Source organism: Quercus robur, chromosome 4 (assembly GCF_932294415.1).
Source record: "Quercus robur chromosome 4, dhQueRobu3.1, whole genome shotgun sequence".
Lineage (NCBI taxonomy): Eukaryota > Viridiplantae > Streptophyta > Magnoliopsida > Fagales > Fagaceae > Quercus > Quercus robur.
In genome coordinates this window covers 67,734,091-67,750,527 of record NC_065537.1, presented here as the reverse complement: position 1 = coordinate 67,750,527, position 16,437 = coordinate 67,734,091, and the positions used below count along the sequence as shown (strand labels likewise).

Here is a 16,437-nt window from a genome sequence, read left to right as displayed (position 1 = left end):
TGGAGAAATATTTTATGCTAGCTTTGGATATAATGCTTGTCCAAAGCATATTGATTACATGCAATGGATGAACCAACAAACCATCCTCTTTATTTATTTATTTATTTGTTATAATAGCTCATTAAGTTTTGTCTACCATGAAATGAAAAAACTTGATCTAAATATCATAAGTTTTTCAATTTTTATTTTTTAAAAATTATATATATATATATATATTTCAAGTGATTAGATTTGAATTTATATTGTACACTTTATAACTATTGTCTCATTACTAAATCAAAATACATTTGTAAAATCCTGTTAGGTTATATTGGGTTGAGCTTCAATCAACTCGTTAGCGTTAGACTACTTACTTTTAAGAGAATAAAGTTAAGCTTGTTTCTAACGAATCCTCTAAGTACAAATTAACAAGCTTTAATATAAGATTGAAAAAGACCTTTCTCTCTCTCTCTCTCTCATTAAAAAAATAAAAAATTAAATGAGATTGGGCTTCCATGTTAGCTCGACCGATGAAATAGAGCCCATTTGGTCAACTATATGTCATTTTCGTAATTTCGCTTAACCGAGGCCTGTAATCGAAATCGACACGACTATAAAATCCCCCATTATCGATTGCCTCTTTCTTTGGACAACCAATTTTGGGGTTTTAGGGTTTTTGCGAACACTCTCTCTTCAAAACCACCAGCCATGACTGCCCAAACCCAGGAAGAGCTTCTCGCTGCCCATCTCGAACAGCAAGCCATCGATGTATACTCTCTCTCTCTCTCACACACACACACACACACTATATATATATTGAATCCGTTTGCTATTTCTTTGAAGTGATTGATTTCTTTAATTATGATTAAGATCTTATATTTTGTTAGTCTCTATTAGTATTATGTTAGATCTCTTTAGATTTTATGATTTTGCTTCGTTTCTAATCATTGAAAATGACATTTCTTGATATTGGGTTTTTTTTTTAATATTTAAAAAAAAAAAAAAACCCAAATGTCGAAAAATGAGATCAATTTGTTATTGTAGGGTATTGAGGTAGAAACCAATTTTTTTTTTTTTTTTTGGGGATAGAAAATATATATATAGATTTGAATCAGCAAAAGTGTGGGGGAAGGTAGAGTACTTTGAATGTAAATGATTTCGGTGCTATACGAGATTGAAAGGATAACAAATTTCGATGAATGCATTTTGCTTTATTTAATAGTGAGGTTTGGGAGTGTTAAGAGTGGGAGTCTTGTGGAAATTTTATGTAGAATGAATTTTGTGCTTGTATGTTTGTGTGTGGAAATTGCTGTTCTTGAATGGGTTATTATTTTTGAATGATAAATGATACGCCCAACCCAAGGGGAGTTGAACCCACGACATCATTTTCCGTCTAGAGTTTATAAGCAGAGGAGGGGCCAGTTGAGATTGAGCTCATTGGTGTATTATGTTTATGGCGACCTTTGATTTGAGGTTATATAGAGAATGGCAAGGATTTTCTGAACTTTGAAAAGTCAGTTCAACTGTAGTTGTTCTGATGATTCTCTTCTTTACCATCCCATCCCTGTTCTGTATGAGAGATATATGCCTTAATGAACTTAACAAAATAACAGACTAAATGGCATCCATGGTGTCAGCCATATTATGGCTTCTTTGTATATGCGATTTTCAGTCTTTCTATTTATTTATGTCCTCTAATTCCATTAGATGAAATGGGCCCATATGTATCTTTTTACTCCAGATTCCCTCAATTTTTGCTTCGAAATGGCTATTACTTCCATGCTGATAAGCTTGTAAATTATTTGGAACTAATCTATAATTACACTGTATTTCTAATAAATTTCTTTCTTTTAGAAGTCTGCTTAATTGGATGTATTAATTCAATCTCTCTCTCTCTTTGTTTTGTGGGTAGCCTGATGAGCCTGTGCTTGAGGACGAAGATGATGATGATGAGGATGATGATGATGATGACAAGGATGATGATGAAGTTGAGGGTAAGTTCGCTGTGAATGTTGTTTGTTGTAGCATCCATGTTTCCTTTTTTTTTTTTTTTTCCTTGTGTTTATTCATTCACATCTATTCCTGTTAAGTCAATGGGCATTTTTTCAAATTACACATCATCTTTCCACAAGAATGTGGTGAAGGGTGAGGTTAGGCTTCAAGAAGACTCATTGGTTGGATATAATAGATAACCAATAAATTTTTTAAATACTTAAATAAAAAAGTTAGTGATTTAACAAGAAACTTTTTGTAGTTGTGCCTTTTTTTTCCAGTAAAAGATTATCTATCATAAAAATTACATTCATATGTGTTCCATGTATTCCATATAAAAGGAAATGGGTTTTAGGGGGGTGTTTGAGGCCACTTGTTAATCTCTCTCACATGGATACCACGTTAATCTCTCTCGCATGGATACCACGTTAATCTCTCTTGTGCAGATTGGGTAAAAAACAGTGCATTGCTATAGTTTGGAACTATAAGATTGTTATGATGCACAAAGGTGGTAGTCGCCACTAGATTGGCCAACATCCAAATAAATTGAAGATCAAGTCCTTGAATGTAAAAATAGGGCTTTCTAATATTTTACCTATAGATTTAGGATGTTGATTTTTTATTTATTTTTAAATTTAAATCCTGGATTTTGTTATTCTCACTTTGTCTCTGTTTGACTAGTTCTTTTGGATCCTTTCATTTACAAATTCCTCTTAATAAAATGTTCGTGTCAAGTTGGATTGCAATTTTTTATATTCTAAATCTGTTTTATTTTCTACTGCTTGCTTATCACTAATGTGTCACATTTCATATGAATTAGAATATTTTCCTGAAAAAAGAAGATAGTCTTGCTTGAAATTAGTGTGCATGAGTGATACTAATGGATCTGTGGATGATATCCACTGTTAGCAAAAACTGAACTGATGTACAACCATTGGGCTGATTGTTCAATGAAATGAAATAAAGTTCTTTTTAAATTTAAACTAAATGAATAAAGTTGTTCAATGTGATCTCTCCTAATTAAACCTTTTTGTGAAAATATCAATGGGTCCAATAACGATGCAATTGCATCTAGTACTGACCTTGCTTATTTAATCATGTACATAATGGTTCTTTCTTTTTTTTTTTTTTTTTTCCTTTTTTGTTGCTTTCTGTATTATCAGGACAACATGATGGAGATGCAAGTGGTAGGTCGAAGCAAAGCAGAAGTGAAAAGAAAAGTCGCAAAGCAATGTTGAAGCTTGGCATGAAACCTATCCCGGGTGTTAGCCGAGTCACTGTCAAAAAGAGCAAGAATGTTGGTGCCTTTTGAACTGTGATTTTATTGATTGTGGTTTTAATTTATGTATCTATCTTTAGTTTTCTTTTGGTCTAACATATATTGCCCTTAAAATCAGATATTGTTTGTCATCTCAAAACCCGATGTTTTCAAGAGTCCAACTTCAGACACGTATGTAATCTTTGGGGAGGCAAAGATCGAGGATTTGAGCTCTCAACTACAGACTCAGGCTGCAGAGCAGTTTAAGGCTCCTGATCTCAGCAATGTGATTTCCAAACCTGAGACTTCGGCTGTGGCTCAAGATGATGAAGAAGTAGATGAGACTGGAGTGGAACCCAAGGACATAGAGTTGGTGATGACACAGGCAGGAGTCACTAGGTCAAAGGCTGTGAAGGCATTGAAGGCTGCAGATGGAGACATAGTTACTGCCATCATGGATCTTACCAACTGAGAAGCTATTTACATGTTTTTTTTTAATGTGATGTTTTAGCAGTTATGTGGTTTCTAGAGCATGTGAGCTTTATGGTGGTGGATCTTTCATCAATTTTACTAAAATTTCTCTTTTCTCTTTATCCTTTTGTTGTACTAGTAACGAAACTGAGAAATGCATCCTTGAGTGATAAATTTGTGCTCTTTTACCCTATTTTTATCCATTTTCAAGTTCAGGGGATCTGTGTCTGGATGAATTCACCTGAAGTAGTTGCATGATTTTAGTACAGACAAATTGTATGTGAACTTTCACGGGACTGTTGAAATCAGGATGGTTCATCATAGATCAATTCCAATCAAGGTTTACACGAGTGTTAAATTCCTGGAATTTTTGCTAGAAGTTAGAACTTTAGTATTGAATATGGTGTGTGCCCTTGCTACAAGTCAAACTCCTTGGCTGGGAATTTTTTCATTTTTTGGATGAATCGGATGTGTTACGTGAATTTCTTAATGGAAAATGAGATGGCTGGTTCGATAAGTGCTCAATGATGCTCATTGATTTGTTGGAATTTGAGATATAATTGTTCTAGTATGGCTTGTGTCTGGTTAGATGCGTTCCTGAAATGACTGTTATATTCTTGTATTATGCACAATGCACTAGAATATTGGACCGAAGTCTTGCCCAAATTCTTTTAAAAAGGACGTGTGGAGTGTGATTGGAAGTTTGGACGACTAATTTTTATTTATCTATTCATAAATGGTTGCCTACAAGCCTCAAGAAAACTTCATGATTACTATACTATTTTTTTCACAACTTGTTGAGATGGCAAGTTAGATTAGTGGACAAAGCACTTCAAAATTTTAAATATAAAATCCTCTATTCACTTTTATACTGATTTTTTTCTTTTTTTCAATTTTTATTTATTTTATAAGTAAAAAGTCATATATTAGGATGTGTTTTTGCGTGTAATGATTTGTTAGTTACAACGAGATAAGAAAAATTTAAACCTTAGATATCTTCATTAAAAATACCAGAAGGTGCCAACTACTTGAACTACAAGACTCTTGGTATATTAATATGTAATTGATAGAGTATAAAGTGAAACGCTCAAAATGGGATATTATCTTTATTTTTCACTTTTGCATAATATAGACCTATCATTAATTTTTTTTTTACCATTCAAAACTTGTAAAATTGGTAAATTATGAAAAAAAGATGTGTTACTAGACCTTATTTTCTAAAACACAACAAGAATTCTCTCTCTCTCTCTCTCACTCTCATATTATAATGAAAGGAGTAAATGTTATTTGATGTAGAACTCAATTGCTTATTTCTCTTTTTGAGTTTTAACTAAACAAATCAATAATTTTAGATCCATATCCAAGGTCAATTGTGCTAGTACAGCCGAACAAGGAAAATTGCAAGCTCCATATTGGTCAGCCTGTAGGTGCGGTAGTCTTCATGCAAAAATAAATTACTAACAAATTAAAAAAATACTAATAATACCATTATTTGGCCATATATCCCTATTAAAAAAAAGGGACATGTATCTACTTATCCAAAAAACAAAGGCCATATCTCTAAGAAATATTTCTAATGTGAAAAATGAAAAGGGCTAAAAATTCCTCCAAAGCTTTAAGGTTAGAAGCCTGAAGCATTAGCAGATATGCAAATCAAGTCATAAAAGCAAAAGGAAAAACGTAAAAACTATTCTCACAAATGCTCTCATTTTCCCTTACAACGAAAGTATCATGATACATCAACCACTAAAGTTGAAAGAGGAGTGTTTTGTGGGGAAGAGCATTTCAACCATTGCCTTTCTTCTTTTGCTCGTGTAACAAAACAAATCTCTAGATTTTTCCTTCTTGCCCAAAAGGAAAAAAGTTTCCATACAATAACAAGAAAAGATTCAAAGTAGTTTTCCATGAAAATATTTTCACCATCATAAAATTGAAAAACAGCTCAATTTATGATCTCAAGCTTTTTTTGAGAAAGAGATACTTTCAATTAAAATAATCTATAACCAAAATCGACTAAGAGAATAGAGTTGATGTGTGGAAGAACATCCTCCATCCACACAAGAAGACCGCTAACATGTCTAGCATGTCTAACAAGGTTATGAGTAACACAATTACCTTGTTTACGAATATGAGAAAAGCGCCAGAAATTAAAAGAAGCCATACAAAGTTTAGCCTAAAAAATAAGGTGACCATAAGAGGAATAAGACTCATCTTCACTACATAGTGCTCTGATGACTACCTTGGAAGCACCTTCAAAAACAACCGAAGAGAAACAGAGTTGTTAAGCAAAGTTTACAGCTTTCACAGCAGCAATGGCTTCCACCTCTGCCACAGAATTGGTAAGAGGAATCTGTTCGGACATTGAAGCTAAAACCATCCCATGTGAATCATGAACCACAACACCAACACCTGCTTTGCTGAGATCTTGGAACACAGCGCCATCAAAATTGATCTTAACCAAGGGAGGGATTGGTTTAGAAAATTGTACTTGGCTTCTCTGGACAGTAGGGGTCGAACCCGAATTGACTGGGTTGGCTCTCAAGAAGTCTGTAAGAATCTGATTTGCCATAGGTAGAACATCACCAATCGGAACAGGTTTACCTTCAGTTCGAAGTCTATTTCGACGAAACCATAGTGCCCAAATGCATAGCAAAATCTTGTAAATTCTTATTTTCCTCTATGATTAATTGGACCAGGTCAGTGAAGCTGGAGAAATCTGTTCAGTGGCAAAAATTCCAGGTTGAGGCTGAATCCCATACTGCAGCTATTTCTGGGCAGTACCAAACGGCAAGAAGTGTGTCTTCAGGAAGTCGCTTACAGTGATCACAAACATCCTCGGCTAAAACATTACGCCTTACTAAGTTTGTTTTGACAGGCAAAGCATTTTTACATCCTCTCCAAAGAAAATTCCTAACGTTGTTTGGAACTTTACTAGTCCAAATTTGTTTCCAAAGCCCTTGAAGTTGAGGTGGCCGAAAGTTGTCTAGGGAAGCAGAAACTTTTTCCTTCAAGAGAAAGTTGTATCCTGATTTGACAGAATAAATACCCAAGGATACATGGGGCCAAATGAGCTTATCATCAGAGGAACCTCTACCAAGTGGCAAGCTTGTGATCAACTCTATTTCCTGGTCAGAAAACAGAAGGTGCAAGAGTTTTAAATTCCAGGTGGTAGAATAAGGTAGGAAAAGAGCACTTACAGGGAAAAATGTGACTGTTGGAAACAAGTTTGATTTAATTTCTTGGGGGAAAAAAAAGAGTCTACAGAAAATATTTAAAAAGATAATCAAAACCCAAAACATTGTTGAAAGGTCCTTTTTGTGTATCAAAGGTTCCAAGGTAAGTCTTAAATTTTAATAACCCCCCTTCCGAAAAGAGGGGAGGGAGAAGGGGGGGGGGGGGGGGGGGGGGGAGAAAGAAATAAAGATGATATGATAGGATATACAAGAAACATACAAATTAATTCTCCATACTATGAAATTGAGAGATAAGCTTAAACATCCAAATACTCAGCTATTGCAGGTCAGTTGGGTTAAAGATGGGGTAATTTCCCTGGTTTTTGAAATAGCAATATACAAATATGCTTACCATGTGTTTTTCATCTAGATGCACTATTCGAACTTCACAATTCTAGAATGCATCATGAAGTCTGACACCAAAGCTCTTGATCTACATCAATCCATTCTATGTTCCTATCCATGCCATCAATAGTTTCAATAGTTATTTTGCAGCCAGTGATTCAGGTTAATCATAACTGCACGCAATGTAAAAGCATCAGTGATGACAGATCATTAGAAGTCCCAAGCATGAACTTCTAAGAAAGGTTCCCTCACATCCTAACTAAGATCCAACGAACCTCAGAACCGAAAATAGTGTCCATATTGATAACAATCGCAAACTTTTCAATGTCCAAAGTAAGGGGCAAAATCACATCCACAAATATAGTTGAAACCATTAATATTTTAAAAAGAATCAAAATCTAGGAAACTCAGATTAATGAGACATCTGACAGCCATAAGAAATGTAAGAAGTTCAATTTCAATGCATCCAAGCATATGAGCTTTGCTAACATTGGAAAATTGAGTACACAAATTACACTGATTGCCAACATCAGGAGGTTATGGAAGTCATGTTAATCAGTGGCAAATAATCAAGAAAAATGCTGATGCTCTAAAACAGAAACCATCTCCTGAGAGGAAACAGTGATAAGGGCAATACGAAGATCAGTACATTACATATGTCAAGGCATCAAAGGATATCATAGAATGAAATCTACCATTACTCACATTTATGTTTGTTTTTATCATATTCCTGAAATATACTACTTCTGTTTGTTGAAATGGTCGGCCATGACATAAAAGTTTCACCTTCCAACTGTTGCACTCAAATGTGATAATCAACACATGAAGCATAGATGGCTCTCTGGGACAGTAATCTTTGTCTCATAAAATACCAGTGGTATTAGCAACAACAGAAGCCCATAAAGGAGGATCAGTCCTGACATTGAGGGTGCATCTTCTTCAATCCTCCAGACTGTTGGAAAAATGACTTTCATTTCATGCTAAATTCAAAGGTGTGGGTCCTTATTGCAATGCCTACAATGCAAAACAGAGTTTCTAAAAATATGCTTTAATACGTAGTGTTTCACACCAAAAAAACTTTTTTTTTTTATAAGTCACACCAAGAAGACTATTTAAGCACTACAATGAAAAAAATTGCTGATTCTTTGTTTGTTTCTAATGACATTCCATTTGAAATAAATGACATCAAATTCCATGTTTGCATACTCCTTTAACAGATATCCACTTGCAAATATTGACGTCTAATTCCCCTCACCTTCTCAATAATACTTAAAAAACTAATACTGACATGTCAATAGCTTAATTTTTTTTTTTTTTTTTTTTTGATAAGTATCAATAGCTTATAAAAGAATGACAGTGAGAAGATCTTAAACTTATATAGCCTGTAAGCAAATAAAAGGGTTGTTCTGTGGAGCTGTAGCTTATCTTCTTCTTGTCTGCTACTCACCTCTTTCTCAATAATACTTAAAATCCTATTACTGAAAGGTCAACAGCTTATAAGACAATGACAGTACAAAGAAGATCTTTAACTTATTTAGCTTGTAAGCAAGTAAAAGGGTTGTTTTGTGGAGCTGTGGCTTATCTTCTTCTTGTCTGCTACTCCCCATCAAAATATCTGTCAGAACCCATTTATGAATTGGTAAATCTATTTGATATGGTCTTATCATCTTTTAATCTTAGCGAAATTAATAATAAAAAAAAAAAATTAATCCACGTTATTTCAGGAAATACTTACATCAACTGAAGAGTTCATCAATAGGTTTTCAAATGCAACTAATCTAGGACCTAGAAAGACCTCACTGTTCAGCTATTGTTCTCCTGATTTATACTAGCATGGGAACTAATGCTTCAAAAGTTGACACTGGAATATAGTAGGTTGACACATCAAGTAAAGGAAACCAAATAAATAGTTGATGCAGTAAATTGGTTATGGAAATGATCACCATTGAAAATAGCAGGCAATATGAAAAAGGTGATACAATTCAAGATAATATCAGGCAATCACATTGAAGAAAGAAGAATGGGAATGGGAATGAGAAAATAGCAAGTATGATGCAAAACAAAATATAGACGTCCCATTTGTATTGACCTATATATTTGGTGCAACCGAGAATTGTAGTCTAATGGGATATGTTCTCATGGTCAACCAAAGATTATACCAAAATGGTGAAAACTGGTTTACACTTACAGATCAAATCTATACCCATGCTCCCCGCTCCTCTGTGCCACCCCACCACCACCCTCCCTGACCCCCCACCTCCCCCATGCTACCACCACCTCTATCTCCCTCCTTCACACTGCCACCACCACCTCCGTCCCCATATTCTGCATTGCCCCACCACCCCTCCTCCACCAGCTACTCCTCTGTATTGCTGCAACCACCAACTCCCTCCTCCCTCCAACTTTGCGCCACCACCACCGCCTCCCCCCTAAAACTATTCCCACCACAACAACAAACATCACTAACTTCCAACCTTTTGCGGTTTTTATTGGTTTTAACATTTTTTTTTTTAAATCTGATAAGTAACGAAAATTTTATTAAAAAAAAAATACAAAACTAGGTTCGCTGGGAGTCTACTTAAGGAGAATTGCAAACAGCTCTCAAACTACAATGCTCAACCAAATCTAAAAGAGTAAAACAAGGAGAAGGGTAAAAAGCAACATTCCAACCTAACAAGGTATGAAAGACTAGAAATTTACTTTTAGGATGTCAAGCAACAGAAAATAAATAAATTTCTCTAAAAATATTATCTATTGAAAATATTTTCCTTTCCATAATAAACAGAACCTCAATAGTAATAAATTTCCCATTATTGAGCTCAACTTACACATTGCCATCAACTGTCTTTATTCTCTGCCATAGTGATACCACGGTATAACTCCATTAAACCTGGTATGCTATCTGAATGCTTAACAACATAATTCTTGTAGAAAGTGTTTTCAGCTTGATTAAAAAGCGAAGCATAATTCTTGCCCTCTTTAAGCAGATTCTTTGACTTCAAAACCTTCAAGACATTATACCTTGGACGAAGCCTTTTATGAACAGCATACGTAAGAAATCTGGGGTAACGAATTATAGTGTCTACATCCATCTCCATGGTATTCACATAGAAATCCATTGCACTCTTCATTTTCTCCTCCGAGCAACCCAAACAAAGCGGGTTGCTCTTAAAAACCAACCAAATATCCTCTTCCGACCACCCAAAACTCTTCAACACTTCCATTTTTCTGTCCCAATTTGACTCCTTCATGGAAACCAATACACTAAGAGCAAGCATAAACAACTCAGAAGTCAGTTCTAGACCCAATTTTTTGAGAGTTTGTACTGCATCTTCCAACCTATTGACTTTCCGCATTATTGTTCTAGGCTGCGTTAGAATCAATTTCGATATGCTATGTAAAGGTACTCCTTCCCTTATCAAAAATTCAATATTTGGTTGCAAAATCCCAGTAAGATCATAAGTTAAAAGCCACGAAGACCGCTTAACAGCCGCCACAACATTCTCATTGTTTTCAAGGTATGTATTCAGAAATTGAAACGTTGGTTTTATATGGGAACTCAAGCCTCGCCTGAAAATGACAGGACTCAATACAATGAGGTCAGCAAGAAGCTTACCCACAAAGCCATTCTGGGTGAGAAACTCGATCTTGGGCTTGAGATTGTCTTCCACTTTGGATAGGAGTATCCTTGGGCGCTTTTGGGATTTTTTAGAAAATAACTACAAAACCCAAACAATATCATTAATTAGGAAACGTTTCAAACTAATTTGGTTTCTAACAATTCGAGTTCAGAGGACTCGATTTGTGGCTTGGTAGATTGGCTAGAAATCGAGTCCATTGGACTCGGTTTCTAAGCATAGAAACCTAGTTCATTGGACTCGGTTTCTAAGCCAAGAAATCGAGTCTACTGGACTCGATTTAGTAAGGCAGTGCTGAGATTTTCCAACAACCCAGAGAGTTCAAAACAAAGAAGAAATTCAGGCGATGCAAACCCAGCCGCCGATTCTGACCAAACCCAACCGGCGAAAGCTTCAGGTGATGCAAAACGCAGAGATCGGACGTGTCTCGCAGCCGCGACGATGCAAAAACGATGAAGCTTCAAGCGCTTGGGTTTGGTCAGAATCGGCAGCTGGGTTTGGTCAGAATCGGCGCCTGAGTTTTCATTTGTTGCTTCTTTCTTCTTCGTTTTGAACTCTCCGTTGCTTCTTTCTTCTTCGTTTTGTCTGGGCTGCCCACTGCGTTACTAAATCGAGTCCATTGGGCTTGGTTTGCATGAACGAAATCCGAGTTCAGTAGACTAGATTTCTTTGCTTAGAAACAAAGTCCGATGAACTCGGTTTCTATGCTTAGAAACCGAGTCCAATGGACTCGATTTCTGGCCAGTCTACCATAACACAAATCGAGTCCTCTGAACTCGAATTGTTAGAAACCAAATTAGTTTGAAACGTTTCCTAACTAATGATATTGTTTGGGTTTTCTAGTTATTTTCTAAAAAATCCCGGTGCTTTTTGATCAATTCCGCGATGTGGGTATTGTCGAAACCGTGAGATTTCAAGAAAGCGAGCACAGCTTGAGGCCTTTGGAGGTTGTTTTCTTCGAGTTTGAGCTTCTGTGAGGTTGAGAGAGTAGATTCTAAGGGGAGCCCACATGAGTTCATGAGGTAGTTAACAGTGAATGAGGATGAAAGTAGTTGAGAAGTTGATGAATTTTTTGCTGCCGATGTTGTCAAAAAACGATTTTGCATAAGAGAAAGCAGGTTTCTGAAGGGAAGATTAGCAGCCATTGTTGTGCAAGCAAAGAAAAGATACACAGGCAATGTTTCTGGAGAAGAGTTTTTGCTAGGGTTTAAGGGGAAAAGGAGTAAAGGTGTCGATTTGGGTCCGTTTGGATCGGTTATTTGGTTGAAATTGAAATTTTTTGCCTGAGATGCTGTAAATAAATTTAAAAGTATTTAAAAGTTATTTGAAATCCTACTTCATGAATAGAATCAAAAAATATAATGAGACATATAAATAATATCAAAAATAAATTAAATAGTAAAATAAGTTGGTAAAAATAATTTTTGTCAAACAAACACTTACTAGTTGGAAAAATGTGGGATTTTGTAATATATTTCATATAATTTCGTTAACTTAAAGTGTTGGTATATTTGCTAATTAAAATTATTTTATTTTATTTAAGAATGTGCTAATTAATTAATTGAAAAGGATAAATGAGTGTTCAATCTATTATTATTTTCCTTCAAACAAAATGGGTAAATTTCACAAATATACCTAAAGTTTGGACTAATAATCTCAGTTCATAGTAGCATAAATCCAAATGGGCTTTTAATTGGCCAAAATGGGAAATTAACCCTGTTTGCCAAATAATATAATTAGTAGGCATTGTTTTCAAACTATATTTTTTTACTAGCATCTCAAGTCTAAGAGACTCGATTTAGGGCCTATAAATTGAGTCTCAAAGACTCAATTTTCATGGGTTGATCAAGTATGATCTGGCATTTTTTCCACATGGCAACCATTTGAAAATCGAGTTTCTAAGGCTCCGTTTGGGAGGAGGGAATGGAATGGAATGGAATAAAAGGAATATTTTTAGAATATTCTTCCCTCCTCTTGTTTGGGAGTTTTAATGGAGGGAATGGAATGTCCATTCCCTTGTTTGGGAGTTTAAGTGGGAGGGAATGGAATCGTTAGGAGGGAATGCTCATTCCTCCCTTTTCCCTTAAAACCTCAAATTTTTGTTCCCCTCAAAATTGGGAGGAATGAGAGGGAATGAATTTAGGTTTAATGAAATTTTTGTTAAAATCCCTAAAATACCCCTTTACTATCAGCCTTTTTTTTCTCATTCAGCTGTAAGAAAAATAAAGCTATAATTCTTGCACAATATTTTCAGTCCTCTACAAAGTGAAGCTGCTACCGCTGGCCTTTTTTTTTTTTTTTGCTGCAATTTTCAGATATTGCTCAAACCAAGTATGTCTATCTTTTTCTTTTTCTTTTCGGTTGTTTGCTAGTCTTTTCTTTTTTCTTTTTTCTTTTTTTTTTAATTTTTATTTTTATGAATTGTTTGCTAGTGATTCATGAGAGTGATATATAGTGTTTTTGTACACCTAAAAACCAAAACAAACTACCTTATGTACAACTAAAAACCTTGAAAGTGAAAAGAAACGAAAAAACCTTGAAAGTGAAAAGAAACGAAAACTCCTATTACCTGTACAGCTAAAAAAAAATTGTATTTAGAAATTTGAAAGTGAGAATTGCTGGAAAAATGTTGTAGAACTGCTGTGAATTTGAAACTGAGAACCGTTGGAGAACTCAAATTTGCTTTTTACTCTGTTTCCTCTTTGATTCTTCTGTTATTTACGAAGCAAGTGGTGTGTTACACTTGCAGTTTTAAGTCAACCATCCAATTAGTTAATAGCTCCAAGGCTTCACCATGTGTATGGTTAAAAGGAAATGTCTACAAAAGCTAGTGTACAAGTTTAGACAAAAGACAGGTGTGTGGTTAAGAAAAAAACAAGAGTAAAAAAAAATTTAAATGAGAAGAAACTAGAAAGTAATGCACTGTTGCAGAAAATCATACACTGAGTTAGCATAGATATTTATTTTTTTACTATTAATGTTGAACATGAAAATGATTCAGCTTAGGACCGAGTAACATGACTCTGCCCAAATTCAAATCAAGGCATTTCATTGAATATATTCTTAGCCAAAAATAATTCAAACAAATTAATTGCCCACTACTTATTCATGAAATCACAACAGAATTCTTGCAATGCAAATAACAAAACCAATATCAAACCAAGATAGTTCCCTTTTCTATCCATCAATCTATGTTATAATTTATCAACGTCAATTCCCTTTCTGTCTAAACAAAATATATACATAATATATTTTATGCATTTGTTTACAACTTATTAAGATGTTAAAGCTAGTGTACAAGGACAGGTGAGTGGTTAAGAAAAAAACAAGAGTAAAAAGAATTTAAAATGAGAAGAAAGTAAAATGAAAAGTATTTTAATTAAAATAATAGTAGTTTAGAACTTTAATAAGTTGGAGTAGATTATTTTTAATATAAATTTTTTTATGCCACTTTGTGATATATACTTTATACCACTTTGTCTGCTACTATTAAAGTATTTGACATATTACTCCTCAAAAAAAGTATGAAACCCCTCTTTCTCTTTGCTGCCATGGCTGTGAATCTAGTGTTATTGTGGGATGTCTGCAAGACAATAGTGGTGAAAGAATCATTATTAGTTGCATTGGGAACTTCGAAATAAAGAAATTGTACTATTGTCAATTTTTCATGCCATTATCTTCATCTGTTAAATTATTGATTAGCGTGATACAATCTATTCACCTTGACAAAACAATATTGTAATTCAATAATCTAACACAGACCCAATTGTGGCTAACTAGTTTCACATCATCCACAAAATATTAAGCATTTCAAAGCAATTATAAGTTCTCATTGATTATTTTTTATGTTCTTTAAAATGAGGAGTATAATAGTAATGTTATTATAAAATGATTCCATTCCATTCTTTCCAATGTCACTCCCAAACGGTGTTACTTACTTTCCATTCCATTCCATTCCTTTATTTTATAACATCCAAACAAGATTTTTAAATCACATTCCATTCCATTCCTTTCCCTACTAAATCCATTCCATTCTATTCCATTCCATTCCATTCCTTTAATGACCATTCCATTCCATTCCTTTATAAACTCCCAAACAGACCCTAAGACACGATTTTATACGCACCCTTTAAAAAACAAGTTTTATAAGCACACCCACCTTCTCTTCCTCTTTTTTTCTCTATTTTCCAATTCCCAAATTCTCAAATCCAACAAACAAACACAAAGTCAACAACCATGTCCTCCACCACATCTCCCCCAATTCTCCCAATCTCAAACACCACCGCCATCACCACCACTAACACGAAGAAAAATCTTCAAACAATTCAAAAATATCCACAGAAGAGAGTGAATGCAAAATTGCTTTCACCTGCAAAAGCCGAGTCTCGCTGAAGTGAGGTGTTGGGGCAACGGCATCGGAGACTTCGATGTTGGCATGATCAATGCAGTGAGGGAGAATGGTGGAGAGGAAATCGAAGATCGGAGTGGGTGGCTTCAGATCGGCATAGGACCATGGGTGGGTGGGTTTCAAGTCAGCGTGGGTCACTTCAGCTCGGGTGGATGGCTTTAGATCTTGAGCTTGCATCTCCATTTCTTCTTCTTTTTCTTCTTCTTCTCTCTCTCTCTCTCTCTTTCTTTCTTTTTTTCTTTCTTTCTGCATTTTTGCTGTTTTTGCATTTTGGGTCTTTTGAGTATGAATGATTGTAATTATTTTTGGGTTATAAATCGAGTCTTAAAGATTTGATTTCTAGGTAGACGCTACGTGGAAAAATATACCACATCAGACATGATCAACTCATGAAAATCGAGTCTTTGGGACTCAATTTATAGGCCTTAAATCGAGTCTTTTAGACTCAAGATGCTAGTAAAAAATATAGTTTGAAAACGTGGCTTATTAATTATAATATTTGAAAATTAGGGTTAATTTCCCAGTTTGGCCCTTTTAACTTCCTCACTTACTTTTTTAGTTTCTCTCTGAACTCCCTTCTCTTTCTAATTTCTCTTCTCCTTTTCCTTTCTCTTATCTTCCTCCGGCTCTCTCGTTTCTTGTCTCTCATCTTTGATCTCTATTTTCACTCACTTCTCCTCTCTATCTTCATCTTTGTGGTGGAGACATGGTGGTGGGTTCGTTGATCTCTTCTCTCCCTTTGTCTTTGCTATGGCGTCGTGGTGGTTGGTTTGTTGATTTCTCTGCTCTCTTTGTCTTTGTTGTGGCTTGTGGTGATTTATGGGTTTTTGTTAGGTCGGTGTTAGAGGATTTGGGTTTTTTATGGGTCTATTTTGGTTTGGATTGGCGTTAGAGATCTAGGTTTTTTGTGAGTGTGGAGGAGTTTTGTGAGTTTTAGTTTGACATGTTTGTTTGTGAATTTGCTGATGCCAGTGGTTTGTGGTTACTGGTTATGGATTTGTGGGTGGGTTTTGTTGATGCCGATGCTGATGCCAATGTCGATGTTGATGGTTAGTGGTCAGTAGTTCTGGGTTTGTGCCTTGTAGGTTTAGCTTGCAAATGGTTGGTGGTCAC

The 16,437-nt window shown here is 35.1% G+C and overlaps 1 protein-coding gene across 1 annotated transcript; it reads left to right on the top strand.

Annotated features, from left to right (window-relative positions):
* Positions 1–580: 580 nt before the first annotated feature.
* Positions 581–3,893, top strand: LOC126723436 (nascent polypeptide-associated complex subunit alpha-like protein 1). Its single transcript, XM_050426831.1, has 4 exons — positions 581–747; positions 1,892–1,973; positions 3,135–3,268; positions 3,369–3,893. The coding sequence occupies exons 1-4, from the start codon at positions 688–690 to the stop codon at positions 3,699–3,701; spliced, it is 609 nt and encodes a 202-aa protein (XP_050282788.1). The 5' UTR covers positions 581–687; the 3' UTR covers positions 3,702–3,893.
* The last annotated feature ends 12,544 nt before the right edge of the window (positions 3,894–16,437 follow it).